Source organism: Acipenser ruthenus, chromosome 4 (assembly GCF_902713425.1).
Source record: "Acipenser ruthenus chromosome 4, fAciRut3.2 maternal haplotype, whole genome shotgun sequence".
Classification (NCBI taxonomy): Eukaryota; Metazoa; Chordata; class Actinopteri; order Acipenseriformes; family Acipenseridae; genus Acipenser; species Acipenser ruthenus.
Genome location: NC_081192.1, coordinates 42,825,744 through 42,842,652, shown reverse-complemented (window position 1 = coordinate 42,842,652; position 16,909 = coordinate 42,825,744). Strand labels below are relative to the sequence as shown.

General features: G+C 35.6%; 1 protein-coding gene across 1 annotated transcript in view; it reads right to left on the bottom strand.

Annotated features, from left to right (window-relative positions):
- Positions 1 to 651: 651 nt before the first annotated feature.
- Positions 652 to 16,909, bottom strand: part of si:dkey-122a22.2 (uncharacterized) — a 36,379-nt gene continuing 20,121 nt past the window's right edge. The window contains exons 8-11 of the mRNA XM_033998792.3: positions 7,067 to 7,205; positions 3,832 to 3,914; positions 3,242 to 3,338; positions 652 to 1,592 (exon numbers count right to left, since the gene is read on the bottom strand). Coding sequence (XP_033854683.1) covers positions 1,425 to 1,592; positions 3,242 to 3,338; positions 3,832 to 3,914; positions 7,067 to 7,205 — 487 coding nt within the window. The 3' untranslated portion in view covers positions 652 to 1,424. The remainder of the gene's footprint in view (positions 1,593 to 3,241; positions 3,339 to 3,831; positions 3,915 to 7,066; positions 7,206 to 16,909) is intronic.

The following is a 16,909-nucleotide window of genomic DNA, read 5'->3' as shown; positions in this document are numbered from 1 at the left end:
GTTTTGGACATTGAGACAGCAAACTTGCGCAGTCTGAGTTTAGTCATGGACACACGTCAACCTCTCTGTGTGCTCACTGGAAAAGACAATAACGGAGGGTGGGCAATAACAATCAATCTGTTCATGTTTATTTGTTCAATCTATCTGTTCAACTCCACCAAACTTTTATTTACTACTACACCACTGATAGTAATGTCTGATAAAAAGCATAATGGGATACTGTCCTACTTTTCTGTCATTAACAAGAAGCCTAAAAATAACTGACTGGCTAAATGTCCTTATTTCCACATAAGTATACAATACTGTGTATTAACAATACCTAAAAACAGCAGGGATGTAACTGTTACAGTATGTACACTTTAGCGCTGTATGGTATGTGCATGTTTGTTATATAAATTCATGAGGACATTTTATTTTTAGTTCATGTATGTTTGAAACACTAGTCTTACCATATATTAAAAGTTAAGAAAAGTAACATTTAATTTTGGGTTTGTGACCACTGATTTATACACACAATATGCTTTTTCTTTTTAGCAAATCATATATTGTTTTAGTAAGGTTCTATCACATCAACCAGCATCTTGTAGGGGTTAACTTCATGGCAGCAGAAATCAATACCGCAAACTGATCAAAAAAATGACAAAATGTACATATTTTAATAAACAACTTTATTTACTACACACAATCAAAAAACAAGTGTGGTTATCAATATAACAGCAAGTTAATGAACAGCATTGAGATATTTTTTAAAAAAGTACATTGGTTACCATGATTAAATAAGTTTTATTTCCAATTGATTTTTACTTATATGTCTGACAGGAAATGTCAATGTTGATATATGTTGCAAAGACTAGGAAAAACAGCAGTTTAACAAATGAGATTGTAAACATCTACATTTCTAGTGTTTTCCAGTAAACTGCACATAATAAAAATCAAGAACACCACTGTTTAGATCATTAAAATAAACCCAGGAATGTCACTGTATTAAAATGAAGGTATTTTAGAAACACTACATAGCAAATTAAGTCATAAACACCTTTAAAATCGTTGAAAATGTTGTTGGGGAAATACTTTTTCCAAATATTTTCAATTCAATGAAAATGGTTAGTTTTCTTAATTTCTGAATTTTAGCAAAATGTTAGCATTTTGGTTTTGGAGCTTCATAACCAATACATGCATTTATGATCTAATATATATTTTCTGTAGGAAATTCAGGTTTCAAGCAAAACACAGAATAGAGTTGCAAACAAGTGTCAAATCACCAAAGATTTTAAATATTTAGATATACTGCATGCAAAAGCCATACCGTCCTCACTTTAACTTAAACAAAAAACATACAACCAATAAACATTTTGGGGCTTTCTTTTTTCATATTAACAGTCCATCAAGGTACATATTTTATGGCCATGGGATCGGTTTATGAACTACTGACTCTCCTGTTTGGGCTTCTTTTGTTTTACCAACTTCATTAAGTGTTTACTAACTTCATAAGGCTTTTTGTAAATCATTTTCCTGTCAGCCCCGGGGATCTTAATCTGTTTGGCTGATGGGTAGGTCTGTGCCAGCAGTTGTTCTTGAAACTTTTCTACTGCCTGAAATCCAAAAGAAAAAAGTATTAACCAAAGTTATAACACATTGTTTATTCTGCAAATGTGAAGGAAAGAGTTGAAGGTATTTTTCCCCCCCATTTAGATCAATGATTTGCATGTAGGGAGAAAATGGTGTCACAAACAGGGTTGTATTAAGGGCCTATGGGGCCGAGGCCTATGGCCCCCAGAAAACTAGTGCCCCATAATGCTGATCTTACATATTTCATCTTCCATTTATTTTACTTACAGAGTCTTGGAATGTATATGTATCATGTGTACATCACTGTAAGAGTAGTAAATACTGTTCACAATTTTACATTATTTAATAACACTTGACATCCCCCTCCCTTGAAAATGGTTTGAGTGTTTTTGACACGTGACCTGTCTGTTTTTAGTGGAACGCCAATGACCTTGAACTGCAGCATGAACATGTAGATGAATGCACCACCGTGTGCTTGCGCACGCTAGCATTAAAGAAGTATTATAACTGCTGCTGATATGCTAATTAGTAAATCATGGATTTTGCTACCAACCGTCACTACAATTGGGGCTGCTTAAAGGAAAAAAAAAAAAAAAACAGACAAGCCCCTACATGACAGCTGTGAAGTGGCTGAAAAAAATATGACACGGAGCAAAATGGCCTGTCTGGAGCTGGTAATGTTAAGAAATTGCAGGCAGAAGAAAATGTGGTAGAAATACAACAGCCTCTTACTACATTCAAAGCTGCTCAACAAAAGGTAGATTTATCTACCACCGACCCAGTTTCTACAGATCCTGCACTGTGGAGAAAATTAGATGAAAACGTTTTGGGTTAGTAAAGGTTTGGCTGTGTGGAGAAACGCAGATGTAGAAAACTTCCTGACTTCTGAGCGGGTGATTGCAGCGAAGAGAAGAATGTTTTCTAAAGATCTTTTTTCATGTTGCCTGCACAACGGTGAAGTTGTTGCACTCTCCATCTACTGGCAATGTGTACTGCTTTTCGTGTAAGCTTTTCTCCAGTAGATCACATGCTTTTACAGAAGCATTTATCGATTGATCATTCATTCTGCTTTAGTGAATACTGTTCTATCTATTTCCCACTACATCTGGCTTCAGCTGTAGTCCCTACTCAATCCCTGTGCTTCTGTTCCCATGTAGCACACTGTCTTTTTTCTCTATTAGTGTTTGCCTTAAATTGCTGCTATATCTAATGTAACGCGTTATTGAGCAGGCAGTGCATCTGTAGCTAACCCTAATTCTTAATGTCTGGCTAGGGTGCATGTGCTGATCCCTTATTCTGTTAATTCTTTAAATTATTTATTCTGTAAATGGCATGTATTTATTTATATTGGGCAAATGTAAAAGTGAGGGATGTGCAAGGAGGCCACTCCCTTTAAATCTCTGCCAACACTGGCTGATGTCAAAGAGCACTAATGAGGGGGCAAAAAACATGCCTGTAAAAATGTACAACCCCTTCAAACCCAATAATCAGGGTCAAGCTGGATTTGCAACTGCATCAGAACATTGAGAACATTGCAAATTAACTTTGAAATGGTCATCCAGCTTAGAAGCAACAGCCGTTTGTCTGCATTGTCCTGTCTGTCACTAACAATCGTTTATGTGTTGTATATAGTTGAACTTTTAAGCACAACATTTAGAGATAAGAAATTTACCAAATTAAGATGGGCTGGAAGCAGTGCATCATAATAATCGCCGGTGATCACACTCACAGAAGTCCTGCTGGAGAGGGGTTTGTATGTTGCAATTTCCCTGGGGGACAAAAAAATGTTTTAATTATTAGATCCCGCAACAATAACTTTTGGCATTTTAAGGTAGAAAATATAAAGTATTCCATACAATTGAATTGACTGAATCTGTGAAACGATACTGAGCATACCAGAAGTCAATCTTTGTCCTTAAAATGATGAGGCTCGAAGAATCTAAACTGCAGCAGATCTTAATACTCATGCACTAAAACTCACATCTAAACCAGCTCCAACATGGGCTTCTTTCCACTAGTTGTATTGCATGGTGTTAGGGGTTCAGAATCACCCCTGGGGGGGAGGAAGCACCAGCAGGATTAGCTTCAGAATATAGATCAGCTGCTGAGTAGATCATTAAAATATACTCGTACCCCATGGGCTTGAATCTTCCTCTAGAATTACTTTCTTATATTTCCTTAAATTTAAATAACCAAAAATGTTAGTAATCTAGGAGGGAATTAATAAATAAATAAATAAATAAATAAATAGATAAATCTTACCTGACTTGAGACACGCTCTCATTAAGAAAAAAATGTTCGTCAACAGAACTACTTTGATGAGCTGGGTTACTAAGAAGGTATTTCTGCAGACAAAAAAAAAAAAAAAAAACTATTTACATCCTTGCAGCATTTACATTATCCACCCACTGGATAGCTGTATGTGCTGTCCAGAAGGCTCATTCTAATAAAACTGCCAAATGGCACTGTCTTTTATGCAAAGTCCAAGGCAAATAATTACAAGTATTTGTAAGGGGTAAATTATTTTAGCCAATATATATGAATCCCCCCCTCCCCCAAATCTCCTGTGCACAATTTTTTATTTTATTTTTTTTACATAAAAGCTCCGAATTACAATACAGTTGTAATATAGCCAGTATTTAGGAACATACTGCTATGACAGTATTTGACCTTGGGAAGAGGTGGTGGTTTGCAAGGGCTATGCTTGAACCACACGGAAGTCTGTACTGTAACCTTTTCCGTTCTGTCATCAAACCTTTTTTTTCTCCCTTGAGAATTCCACCACAATGCCTTACTTGATGTACTTATCTCCTTGGCAACAACTGTAATATATCAAAAGCTGAAATAGGTCCCTCATCTCTATCACCATCAAAAAAACTATGTACAAAAAAGGATTTTAATGAACAGTTTCTGCTTTAACGTGCAGCAGACTCATCTTCATTGAACAGATAGGACATTTGAATATATGGCCATAACTAATTTTTATTCCCTCATAAAATATCACAAAAAGAGTTAAGTCAGACACCATCAGTCAGAATGCTATCCCTGTACACAAATGAACGTGGTGACCTTGCCTTATAAGTCACAAGTACTTTTCCATAGTGTTCACACATCATAGGGTTTACAGGGTTAAGACTGGATAGACCATATGGTTTAAAATAGTTTAAAGCAAATTCTAACTTCTTTGTGAGTATTTCCTGTAAATAAATAAATAAATGTAAAAAAAAAAGCTGTTGCTAAGATACCTAGAGCTACAGTGAAAAACACAGATGACATGTGTATAAAGTGTATAAAGTTGTCAGGATGTTGACAATGAAAAGGAAAATGACAGGTACATTATTAAACAGTTGTAGCAACCCGTGGGAACCCTGCTATTTATTCTTTAATAGCCTTTTGCTGTTGTAGGTTGAAGCGGATGAAACAGCAGAGATGTAACTAAATTGGAAAGCAAACAAGGCCCGGTTTCTAATGAAGTAGAGTACATAGAAGGGTAAACTATAGCAGAATGTAGTAAAATAAAACAACCAATTACATGTTAGTGTAATATTGAGCAGGATTGTGGGATACTGCAGTTGTAGTATGTACAGTTTAACCTTCCATTTACCTTCTTGTAAAAAAAAAATAAAAAATGCAGTTGGTTCTGAAAACGTACTGATATGCTGCTGACACAGTCAATTAATAGTCTGACTTAAGTGCAGAGCAGGTATGAACAATGCACAATGTCAAGCAAGTGAAGATTCAAATTAAAATGTCAAAAGAAATTTCAAGGGCCACAAACCTTCCCATCATAACATAAAAAGGGCCATGTATCTATTAACAGTTATTTGATTGCTTTTTTTGTGCAGACAGGCTGCTGAGTTTGCTACAAGTAGGTACAGAATCAGCAGCGTGGACGACTTCTGTTATTAAGCAAACACTCAGCCAGATGACAAAAATGATTTCTTCATTTATATATATTTTTCTTTTGCATGTCTCTTTGAACATGAAAAACGATTAAGAAAACAGGAATAGGCCAGGATATTGTGACAATCTTTTTCCTTTAACACTTTCGATTCTGGAGCCCAGCTTAGGAAGACACCTGCTCTGGCTCTGTCAACTGTCCTATTTACAAAATACAGGGCATTTTACATGATATACCTGTTCATTGTAGAGCCCCAAATATTGAATTCTTATTTATGGAAGGCAAATCAATGCAGGCTTTTAAAATGTTTCAGCTATAGACTCAGTGCAGGGCTCTATATTGGCAACAAAAAGGACAAGGCCACTAAACTTAAGTCCAGACCAAAGTGTAATTCTGCTATAAAGCTACATTTCCTAAGCGAAAAATTCATTTTCTGCAGCAATATCAATTAAAAATAGCGTTAATCAGTATTAATAAAATAAAAAATAAGTAACAGTTACTTAAGTAAGCAGTAACCCAGAACAGGGTGTGTTGGAAGACATAGGCTTATCTTACGCATACCTGGGGGGGACTTTTTATAAGCAGATCAGTCGTGTGCATCTGGCAATCAGAAGCATTAAAATTGCTAAAATACCCTAAACCAAGTTGGCTTTTTGCTTGCTGGGCTCAGTGGGACAATTGCTCAACTTTTTTTTTTTTTTTTTTTAAGGTGATCACAGACCCTCCTATATAAGCCCAGGGCAGAATGTGAAGGTGGAGAAGATGAGGTGGAGATCGCAGACTGGACGTTTTATGTCACAAGAGATGAGACGTGCATTGGGATAGTCCTCCCTTACAGTATCAAGCAATATATACGGTGTCCGAGTTTGGTAACCTACCAAAAACAAAAAAAGAACAAATAACATTCAGACCCATGTATCACAATTTGTAGGACCACCGTGATTTAGGCCACCAGGCCATGCTGTTATCTCACATTTCTGTTTTATTTTATATATCCAAACATCACAACTTGGGATTCTCTTGCTCTGCTGCCACTAGTGGTCATATGAGATTATTACAGGTCAATAAAAAATAAACATTGAAAAAAAATAATACAAGATGGGCTTACTCCACCACAGGATCGGTTTTCTTTTTAAAAGCACCTATTACTTACATATATTTCACTAGGTTTCTTCTTGGGATGGGACATGTTCTGGAGCCCATCTTTCTATGGGAGGTAACTACACCACATGTGTAGTAAAGAAACTTTATCATGCTTTCTAAACCATACCAGCAGTGCACCCCGGTGATAAAACCCACATGTCATCTGTTCTGTTCTGTTTTTCAGCAAAAAAATCACCTTGTGTGTTGTTGAACCGGTAAAGGAAGTGCAATTAGGGGAATCGATTGTGCAATAATTCCACCAGTCATCTGTAAAATGCACTCATTGTATAAACAATATGAAAACAAACAGTAAAGAAAGGCACACTCAAATGGAACACATCACTAAAATTAAGGGTTTCTGAGTAATAGGGACAGTCTAAAAAGATCTCAAGGGACATATAAATAAAACAGCAAACCTGTAAAAGACTATACGTAACATAAATGATGCCTCACTTGTCTTCTTATTAAATCTTCAGAAATGTTCTCTCCTGTGATTGGTGGCTGCATCCACCCCGCAATTAGTAACAGTCGACTTAATCCACTGGCCGCAGAAAACTGCAGCGTTTGTAGATAAGGCACCAGTTCTTTGTACCTAAAAAAGAAAATTTTAAATATATTGTAAGCGCCATACTGTGTGCATTGTATTTCTTCAAACAGAGTAAAATGAATAAATTCTCAAATGCCTTTTACCCATGAAATAAAGATGATGTACTGCATATAACAGTTTTCCCAACTATTATATTTCTTAGGGGTACTAGATTCCGATTAATAAACGTTTAAACTTTTAAAAATATATAGTTTAAATGTTAAAATAAACACATTTTGAAAAGACGCTGTGTAAGGGGGGTAGTATGCATCCCCCTCGATGTGCGGTCTCAACAGCAGGAGAAAACCGGAAGTCGGCCATCTTGGGGGAAGTGCGTTGCTGCAAGGGCTCTGAGTATTTTAAAATAAATAGCTTTCTATAAATTACTGCATGTGTATAAATAGGTATTTTACATTGGCTTTTCTACTCTACTTAAATGCAAATGATACCTGTCAATCTATTCGTGTATCTCAAATCACAACTGAGATGCACGTTAATAGTAAAATTGATTAAATTTAGGTTTTTTCTTTCTGTGAAACCACCAAATGGGCTTTTAAATGGTAAGTCTTACTTTTTCATTTAAATGTTGAAGCGACTCATCTTTATTAATTTAAATACAGTTACTTGTCATAACGATTGTAATAGTGTGTCCAGCAAAATGCTTTATTTTTTATTATAGCTTTAATAAATAAAGATTAGTTGCTTATTAACATGTTGCGAAAAATGAAGGCTTGGTCTATTTAAAAACCCATTAAGTTGTTTGACAGAAAAAAAAAAACTAAATTAAATCAAATAAAATTACTAAATTAAGCACTATATATAAATAAATGTATAAAACAGAGAAGCAATATGAAAAAATAATAGCATCGACGGTACAATAATGGTCTTTTGATTAGAGGGTGAGCATTAATTGCATTATTACAGAAATGCTATGCAGTCTAATTATTCAAACAGTGCTAAAATCCAAATCGCTAATTTATCCTACTTACTGTATATAAAAGAGACAAGAACTAGTTATGTTCACACCAAACTGACTTCATTCCAAGTACAGTATCACGTTAATTCAAAGAATCAATATTCCGTTTAAAAAAAATTACTATAATAGCAATAGATTGTACTTCTGACTGGCAGCTGTAGGAAAAAAACGGAAGCAATCTTTTGTTAAAAAAAAAAAAATGTATATATATATATATATATATATATATATATATATATATATATATATTATTTTGTAGTTTTAATTGTGTTTTATTTTCTCTTTTTCTTTGTGCCTTCTGTTTTGATTATTATTTTGTGCATCTGTGTGTGCACTGAAAGTGAACTGTGAGTCACTTCTACCATTGCTGGTAATAATAGTGCAACAGTGCCACCTTGTGGTCAACAATAAATCGTGCACCCAAGTGGTGTTTAGCACTACAGTTTTCTGTCTCCTGTGTCAGTGAATTAACCACCCTTCCACAACCATGTTATGTTTTCAGTCTGAATTCTATCACATTTCCTAACATTTTGCTTGCATGTCTGGGTCCCACCTCCTCCATGCTAGATCCAGCCACAGCAGAAGCAGACTAGTCGCGTGACCAAAAGCATGCTGGATATTGGAAGGTGAATATCCAAAACAATGATACCACGTGACAAAGGTAAGAAGTAATTAATTAATTAATTAATTAATTAATTAATAAACAAACAAACACTGAGTAGCCATTATTTGCTGACACCCGCTTCTTAATATTTGACCTGCACATTTTTGACAGTTTAAACAATTAAGCAAAATTTAAAACGTTTGTCACTTCACTAACGTTTAAACGCTAAACAATTTACACTAATATTCTAATATTTATATTGAAATTCATCAGTCAATTGATTGTGGATTATAGTTGATCAACAGTGATGAGTGATTCATCGAAAACAGTTAATTTCCGATTATTCAAATTAAACACCGAAACCGACTTCGAATGTTAATAAACTGCACAATTTCAATCGATTATTATACTATAAAACTTCATGTCTTGTTTATGGTCACGCATCATAAAAGTTACTTTTTATTCCAGCCACTTGCGTCAGGTAACCATTGAGTCCAAGTAAACCTCGAGACCCACCCTCCTGTGAGCGATCCCATAATGCATACAAAACGGCATCAGGAACAAAAACATACAGGGAGCATAGTGTAGTACCAAAAATCTTTGTTCTAAATACTTGTCAGAGAAAGAAGGTGAGCGAGTGTTTAAATACTGTAAGTTCATAAATATGTATTTATAAAAAGTAAGCTACTCAAAGTTATTGTATTGTTTTACTTTCACTTTAATGTATCCGAGACAGTTTCTCATTTTACTTTAGTCAGCGAGCCAGGTTAAGAAATTATATATATATTTTTTTAATAAAAAAATGTTTCATATTACTATTTCTTGCACTTCGTTTCATTTAATAATTAGTGATTATTAAATGAAATGTAATACACTTAAGAATGGCAACCTAATAAAATATTATAAAAATAATTGTAATTATTAATTACTAACAATTATTTTTATAATATTTTGTTTGCGGTTGCCATTCTTTCTTGTATTACGTTATATTTAATGAGTTAATAAACTGCCAACCATGTATTATTATCATTATTATTATTATTATTATTATTATTATTATTATTATTATTTTCTGTTATGCAGCATTATCAACTCTAGATTCAAAAGAGCAAGAAGATTTCAGGCTGTTGAGACCAAGAGAGTGCTTATCATGGCAGAAGCTGAGGGGCAGTCTGGACAGGGAACTGAGGGTAGTAACAGGAAATTACCCAGCATTGTATGGGATTATTTTGATAAAACTGAGAAAGAACCAGCAGTATGCAAGACATGCAAAAGTTAAATCAAATGCCTGACAGGAAATACTACAAATGCCAAGAATCATCTAAGCGCAAAACATCCAAAATTGTTTAGAGATCTGAAAGAGAAATCAAAGATCAGGTAAGCAGAGACAGCCTCATCCTCAACCCCAAAACGCATCAGATTAGAAAAGGCTCAGTCTGATATTGGCAGTTTCATGACCAATGTAACATTTTCAAAAGGATCATCTGAAGCAGCAAAAAATAAAAGATTGCCTCAATGATTACACTTGATCTAAGGCCTTTCAGCATTGTTGAAGATAGGGGTTTCCATCTCCTACTAGATGAACTTGAACCTTACTATGATAATCCCTCATCGTACATCATTTTCAGCATCAACCATCCCTGATTTATTTGCAAAACAGCACACACGTGTTAAACAAACAATACACAATGACAGCCCTCCTGCCTTGGGAATGGCCAGTGATATCTGGTCATCAAGAGCAAACAATTCATTTATTTCTCCAATAGTGCATTATCTCACTGAAGATTTCAAAATGAAACAACATCTTCTGGATACACCTTATTTTCCTGAGCACACACTGTTGAAAACATCCTGACAAAGTGGGATGAGGTACTGGAAATGTTTGACATTGATGGGTCGAAAAATAAAAAAACTGTTCAGTGTAAATGACAATGCACGGAATATTCAGGATGCTCTGAAAATGATTCAAAATGTAGTGCCTGTAATTCCCTGTTTTGGACACACACTGCAACTAGCAATCAATGATGCTGTGAAAAATGTTCCAGGGCTCAGCAACAATCTGCAAATTGGACGAGATCTAGGGAGTCATTATTTGCGAAGCCAGAAGGATGCACAGAACCTGTATGAAAAGCAGAACAAGCTGGACCACAAAAGGAATAAACTGGTCCAAGCCATGGATGTACGCTGGAACTCAGAATATTATAAGGAGCTGCGCCTTGAAGAAAATCGCAGGCCATACACTCATTTCATTGGTGGAAACAAAATGCCCCAATTCACCATTCTAATACTGAGAATAAATATAATTTAGGTACAGGGAGGATGACAGAGACAATTTGAATAAGCAGCAACCCGTCTCATAAGGTAGCCAAAAATGTCCAGTGCCTCTCTGTGATGGAAAGTTAACAGGGCTGGGGTCAAAGGAATTGGAACTGAGACATACTTGTTCAACTGCTTTAATTTGAAGCCAATCTAACTGACTAACACTGACTTCAATTGAAATAATTTGTAGCCACTGTGAGAAGCTAATTTTAACAGAATACTGATTGCAATTTTGATGAATAATGTGTTGGAATTGATTTTAAAAAGAAACTGGAATTGGAATTCAAAAACAGGAACTGACCACATTTAATTCCGGTTTCACTGCAGGAGGGGTTAGACCATACGTATTATTATTATTATTATTATTTTACCAAGCAGTGTCTAAATGGATCCACAAGGTGGAGTTGAACACCACTGTTGCTGCATCTACTGATGCAGTGCAAATGTGAACAGAGACAAGCCAGCAGATCAGGAAGGAATAGGGTTGGATCATATTTCCACACCATTTCACGGTCTAAAAATACGTATTTCAAGATGTCATGATTTGACATAATATTTACTAAAAGCAAAAAAAAATAGTGTTGTGTCACATGCAAAATTGATTATTTTTTCTAGTTATTATACAACAAATGTTCCAATATTTAAATGCTTACCTGAAAAACAGTGCATGCCAAATTATAGAATATTTAGCATTTTATGTGCACCTTTTAAAGACATTCTGTTTTCACTATCAGTGAATTATCGAACAAAATAAATAAATAAATGTAAAGATAACAGATACGTGAAATGTCCCTCCTTGGACTGGACAGAGCGATTTTTAGCGGAAATATTTCTGACCTTTGATGCAGCTGGTGTCTTTCGTAGAAGTCACTTTAAAGAAATCGTGCAGCTCTATGCAGTGTGTTCAATCATTACCGGAAGCAAACTAAACCGGCTGCCAGATTCCGATAACACAGCTCTACTTGTTTTATCATACACCACAATATCATATTTCTCAAATAATGCTCTCTCATAAAATGTGCACTGCATTTTATTTTTGTCCAGAAGAAACTCACTACTTTCTTCCTATTAAAATTCCTTTTCATGTCTTTGCTTGGGGGCCAGATGCTTCATATTTGACTGAAGCACAAACAGTAGCACTCTTTATAAAAGGAAACAACATCTCAGTTGAGTTACTGTATACTTGTTTCTCAGCATACAGTAATCTACAAGTCTGAAGTGCTGCTTATAACTTTATAGACCATTAGCCTACAGTCTTTCGAAGTCCCCTATTAGTTCAGTCTCATTTCTATTCCAAATATCTGTCACCTAAGGCAGTAAGCAAGGGCAGTAAAGAGCTGATCGGATATGATCTATGGCATGGACATCAAATCCTGGATGATTCAATAGAATGGATTTCAGGATCTGCATAAGATGATTTTATAAAACAAAGAAATAAATGGGAATCTGAATTAACCATTGTACTTGAAATGTTGTAAACAAAATATAAATACAAAACATGAAGCGCCAACAAAACAAAAGGCATACCGGTACTCAAGTAATACAGCGGTATTGTACCACAGGAGACCATGCTCCCAATCAGTCTCTGCTTATTGGTGCAATAAATTAGGTCACTTGGATCACAAAACCAACATTTTGATATAGTGCTAATTGGAAACATAAGCCCTTGGAACGAATAAAGTATCTGGGCTGAATTGCTGAATATGACCCCCCAAATAGCATGGTTCTCACGTGTCAGGGCTGTAGCTTATTGACAGAAAGCAACTGTCATCTGTCAGTGGTAAAAGGTAATTCATTAATAGCTATTTAAAAAATTAATAAATAAATGTCAGAGTCAGTAAACAAGGGTATATCAAAGTGATTTTGAATATTATGAAAGCTTGCTTTTGTTTTGCTTATCTTTGTTTTGTGCATGTTTCACCTTTTCTTGGATGTAATGTTTAGTCTTACTTGTCGTTTGAACATTAAAAGCATTATATATCTCCCTTGCATCCAAACACCACAGATTTCTTTACTAAAATTTGCAATAAAACAGCTAAGGACTACCTGTTACATAACAAGGTCATTTTTGCACATTAAAAGGCTTTTTCAATGGTTTAAAAAATAAATAAATAAATAAATCCATTTAGATTTTTTTTCTGTTTTAAATCTAAAAATACATTTGACCACCCTGCAGTAGTAGTAGGTTTTTCAGTTTGTCTGACAGTACTCCTCTCTACTTCTTTTACAGCATCAGCAGACATCTCCGACGTGCTCGTTTTATCTATCGGGAAGTTTGGACTTCCCCATTCTTCAATTAAAAAGGTTGACATGTACAGGTTCTTTAAATGACATTTTGTTACAAATAAAAGTGGTGGAGTGATATTATTTGATTTTGTTTTTGTGTTTGCAGATTTATCTATTCCATGTAATATGGCTGAATGGTAAATTTAAGCAAGAAAAACATAGTTATTAATAATTTAATAAATACATTAATTTTAAAAAAATATACGAGGGGGAGCCATCCTTGTCTGGTAAAGCACATTTTGTTGCAGCCTTTTGAAATGGGAAGAAAAACGACTGTTAAATTTAACAATCAGAACAAAATGAAGTACACTGAGATAGTACGTTATTATCTCAATTTTATAGTAAAACATTCAAATATAAAAAGAATGGTTGATGTCAAGCTGTTTGCCAGTATCTTCAAAGTATAATTCCTTTATATGCCACTGGGTGGCAGTCAACTACTTCACAAAATTTAGATAATCTGCAGAAACAAAGTAAATATTGCCACTGAAATAGGAAGTTTACAATACAAGTGCCTGCTGTGTTCAATAATTGTATTCATTCACATTTTCTGAAGGACATTCTGAGAATTAATTCTTTAAAAAAAGTAATGCTAATAAAATTGTCATTTGTCAAAAGCAGGACCCTGGTTTCTCAAGGCATTTAGCATGTTTGTTTTTTTTTGTGAAAAAAGCATGTGAAAAAAGTTTGCATATATGAGGTTTTAATTTTTATTTTTTTTATTAACTAGACTAGTGCTCACTAGAAAGTCTCCTTTCAGGTAGGACCGGATCAGAAATGGTGTTTGTCTCAAAGATGGATAGACTATAGACAATGTAATAAACATTCACTATGAATTGCATGCATAGAGCTTTTTTTCAAACACTGTAGAATACCCAAGTGCTAAGGAATGCTCCTGGATTATGTTTGACCGACGGATTTCTCCTTTTGTTTAGCCTGCTGATTAATGGTAGGGCGTCTCCAGGGCACAAAAAGAAATCTATAATGTGACTGTTAGAAATTCTATCCAATAATGAGCGCTATTATTTGTAGAGTAGCTGACAATCCTTTACTCTATCACGAATAATATAAAACATTCTTTAAAAGTCTGAAACACTTCCAATACAGGGGCTATTTTCCAGTTTTTCAGCTACAAAAACATTTTGAAATACTTTTGGTGAGATATAAAGTCAGTTGTTTGCAGAAGTATTCACCCCCCTGCAAAGTTTTCACATTTTGTTGAATTACAAATAATGTATGCACAGTTTTTCAAACATTTTTTTTTTTTACTGAAAGCTGTAGTGGTTAAACTGAACACTGTTATAGGAGGAGGAGGTTAAATGACAGCAAAACTTGCAAAGAAAATGTACAAAATGAAATTTACTGGTTGCATAAGTATTCAGCCCCTTAAGTCAGTACTTGGTAGAAGCACCTTTTGCAGCAATTACTGATTATAAGTCTTTTTGGATAGGTCTCTACCAGTTTTGCAGAGTATGATGGTGAAATGTGTGCCCAGTCTTCACGGGAAAATTGCTCCAGTTGATGGACTGCAATCTTCAAGTCTCACCACAAATTTCCCATTGGATTCAAGTCAGGACTTTGACTGGGTCTTGGCTGTCTCAAACAGGTTTTCCTCAAGGATTCACCTGTACTTTGCACCATCCATTCTCCCCTCTATCCTGACAAGCTTCTCAGTCCCTACTGAAGAGAAGCATCCACATAACATGATGCTGCCACCACCATGCTTGACAGTTGGGATGGTGTTGACTGGGTGATGTGCAGTGTTGGGCTTGTGCCATACGTAATGTGTGGAATTTACAAAACAAACAAAAAACGTCCACAAGTAACATTTACAAAGCAGTTAACATTCTTGTTTACTATTCTTCAAATGACAGTGTGTCTGTACTGCCTTTATGTGATCTGTACTGTGCAGTAGCGGGTGGGACGAAGTTGGTGCTGCATTGTTTTGATTTAGGTTGCTAAAATCTAGTTTTCAGCATTGGAGGTAAAATAGTAGAAATGGATGACAAAAATAGCAAAGTATATTTCGGATGATGATCGTTTCAAGATATTTCCCAAATAAACTATACATGCAGACTGAGGTAAATGATCGCTATTTAGCTTCAGAATCACACATTAAACAAAAGGCTACTACAGAGGCTGCTGAACAGAACGTAAAATAAACAGCTTTCAGAAACCAAACTGCAAAGTCAGCCCAGACAAAAAGTATTCCTGTCTGCAAGTTAAATCAGTACTAAAACGATCCAGCACAGCCACCTCGCTTCAACCTGCTGCTTACAGTTTGAATTTTAGACCCGAATAGGCACTTCTTCTTTGTTTTGACTCGGTACTAATAGAATAAATTATTGGATGGGACAAATAACATGACAACGAACGTGCTGCATACATTGCCTTTATTAAAGTATGCCAGATGCCCTTGTGTAACCGAGTCTTTGGGCTGTTTCTAATCGATTTCCACATCTGTATAACTTGGCAAAGCTTTGCCTTAACTTCCAACCAATTCAGTGGATGCAGAACGTGCAGTCTCAATGTATGGGCAAGTCAACTGCAGGGGGATGATGCATACTCGCCTTTAACAAATGCCAGCACTGTTTTAGTAAGGAAGCAAGTACCACTATTTTTAGGCTTATAGTGTTCTGAAATACTGTCTACTTAGGTTTATTTAATGTTTGAACATGTCCGCGAAATCCTAATTTTATTCCGCAACATACCCGTGAAAAATACGTAAATTTACCGCGATTTAAGTAGACCCCTATCTATATACAGTGCCTTGCGAAAGTATTCGGCCCCCTTGAACTTTGCGACCTTTTGCCACATTTCAGGCTTCAAACATAAAGATATGAAACTGTAATTTTTTGTGAAGAATCAACAACAAGTGGGACACAATCATGAAGTGGAACGAAATTTATTGGATATTTCAAACTTTTTTAACAAATAAAAAACTGAAAAATTGGGCGTGCAAAATTATTCAGCCCCTTTACTTTCAGTGCAGCAAACTCTCTCCAGAAGTTCAGTGAGGATCTCTGAATGATCCAATGTTGACCTAAATGACTAATGATGATAAATAGAATCCACCTGTGTGTAATCAAGTCTCCGTATAAATGCACCTGCACTGCGATAGCCTCAGAGGTCCGTTTAAAGCGCAGAGAGCATCATGAAGAACAAGGAACACACCAGGCAGGTCCGAGATACTGTTGTGGAGAAGTTTAAAGCCGGATTTGGATACAAAAAGATTTCCCAAGCTTTAAACATCCCAAGGAGCACTGTGCAAGCGATAATATTGAGATGGAAGGAGTATCAGACCACTGCAAATCTACCAAGACCTGGCCGTCCCTCTAAACTTTCAGCTCATACAAGGAGAAGACTGATCAGAGATGCAGCCAAGAGGCCCATGATCACTCTGGATGAACTGCAGAGATCTACAGCTGAGGTGGGAGACTCTGTCCATAGGACAACAATCAGTCGTATACTGCACAAATCTGGCCTTTATGGAAGAGTGGCAAGAAGAAAGCCATTTCTTAAAGA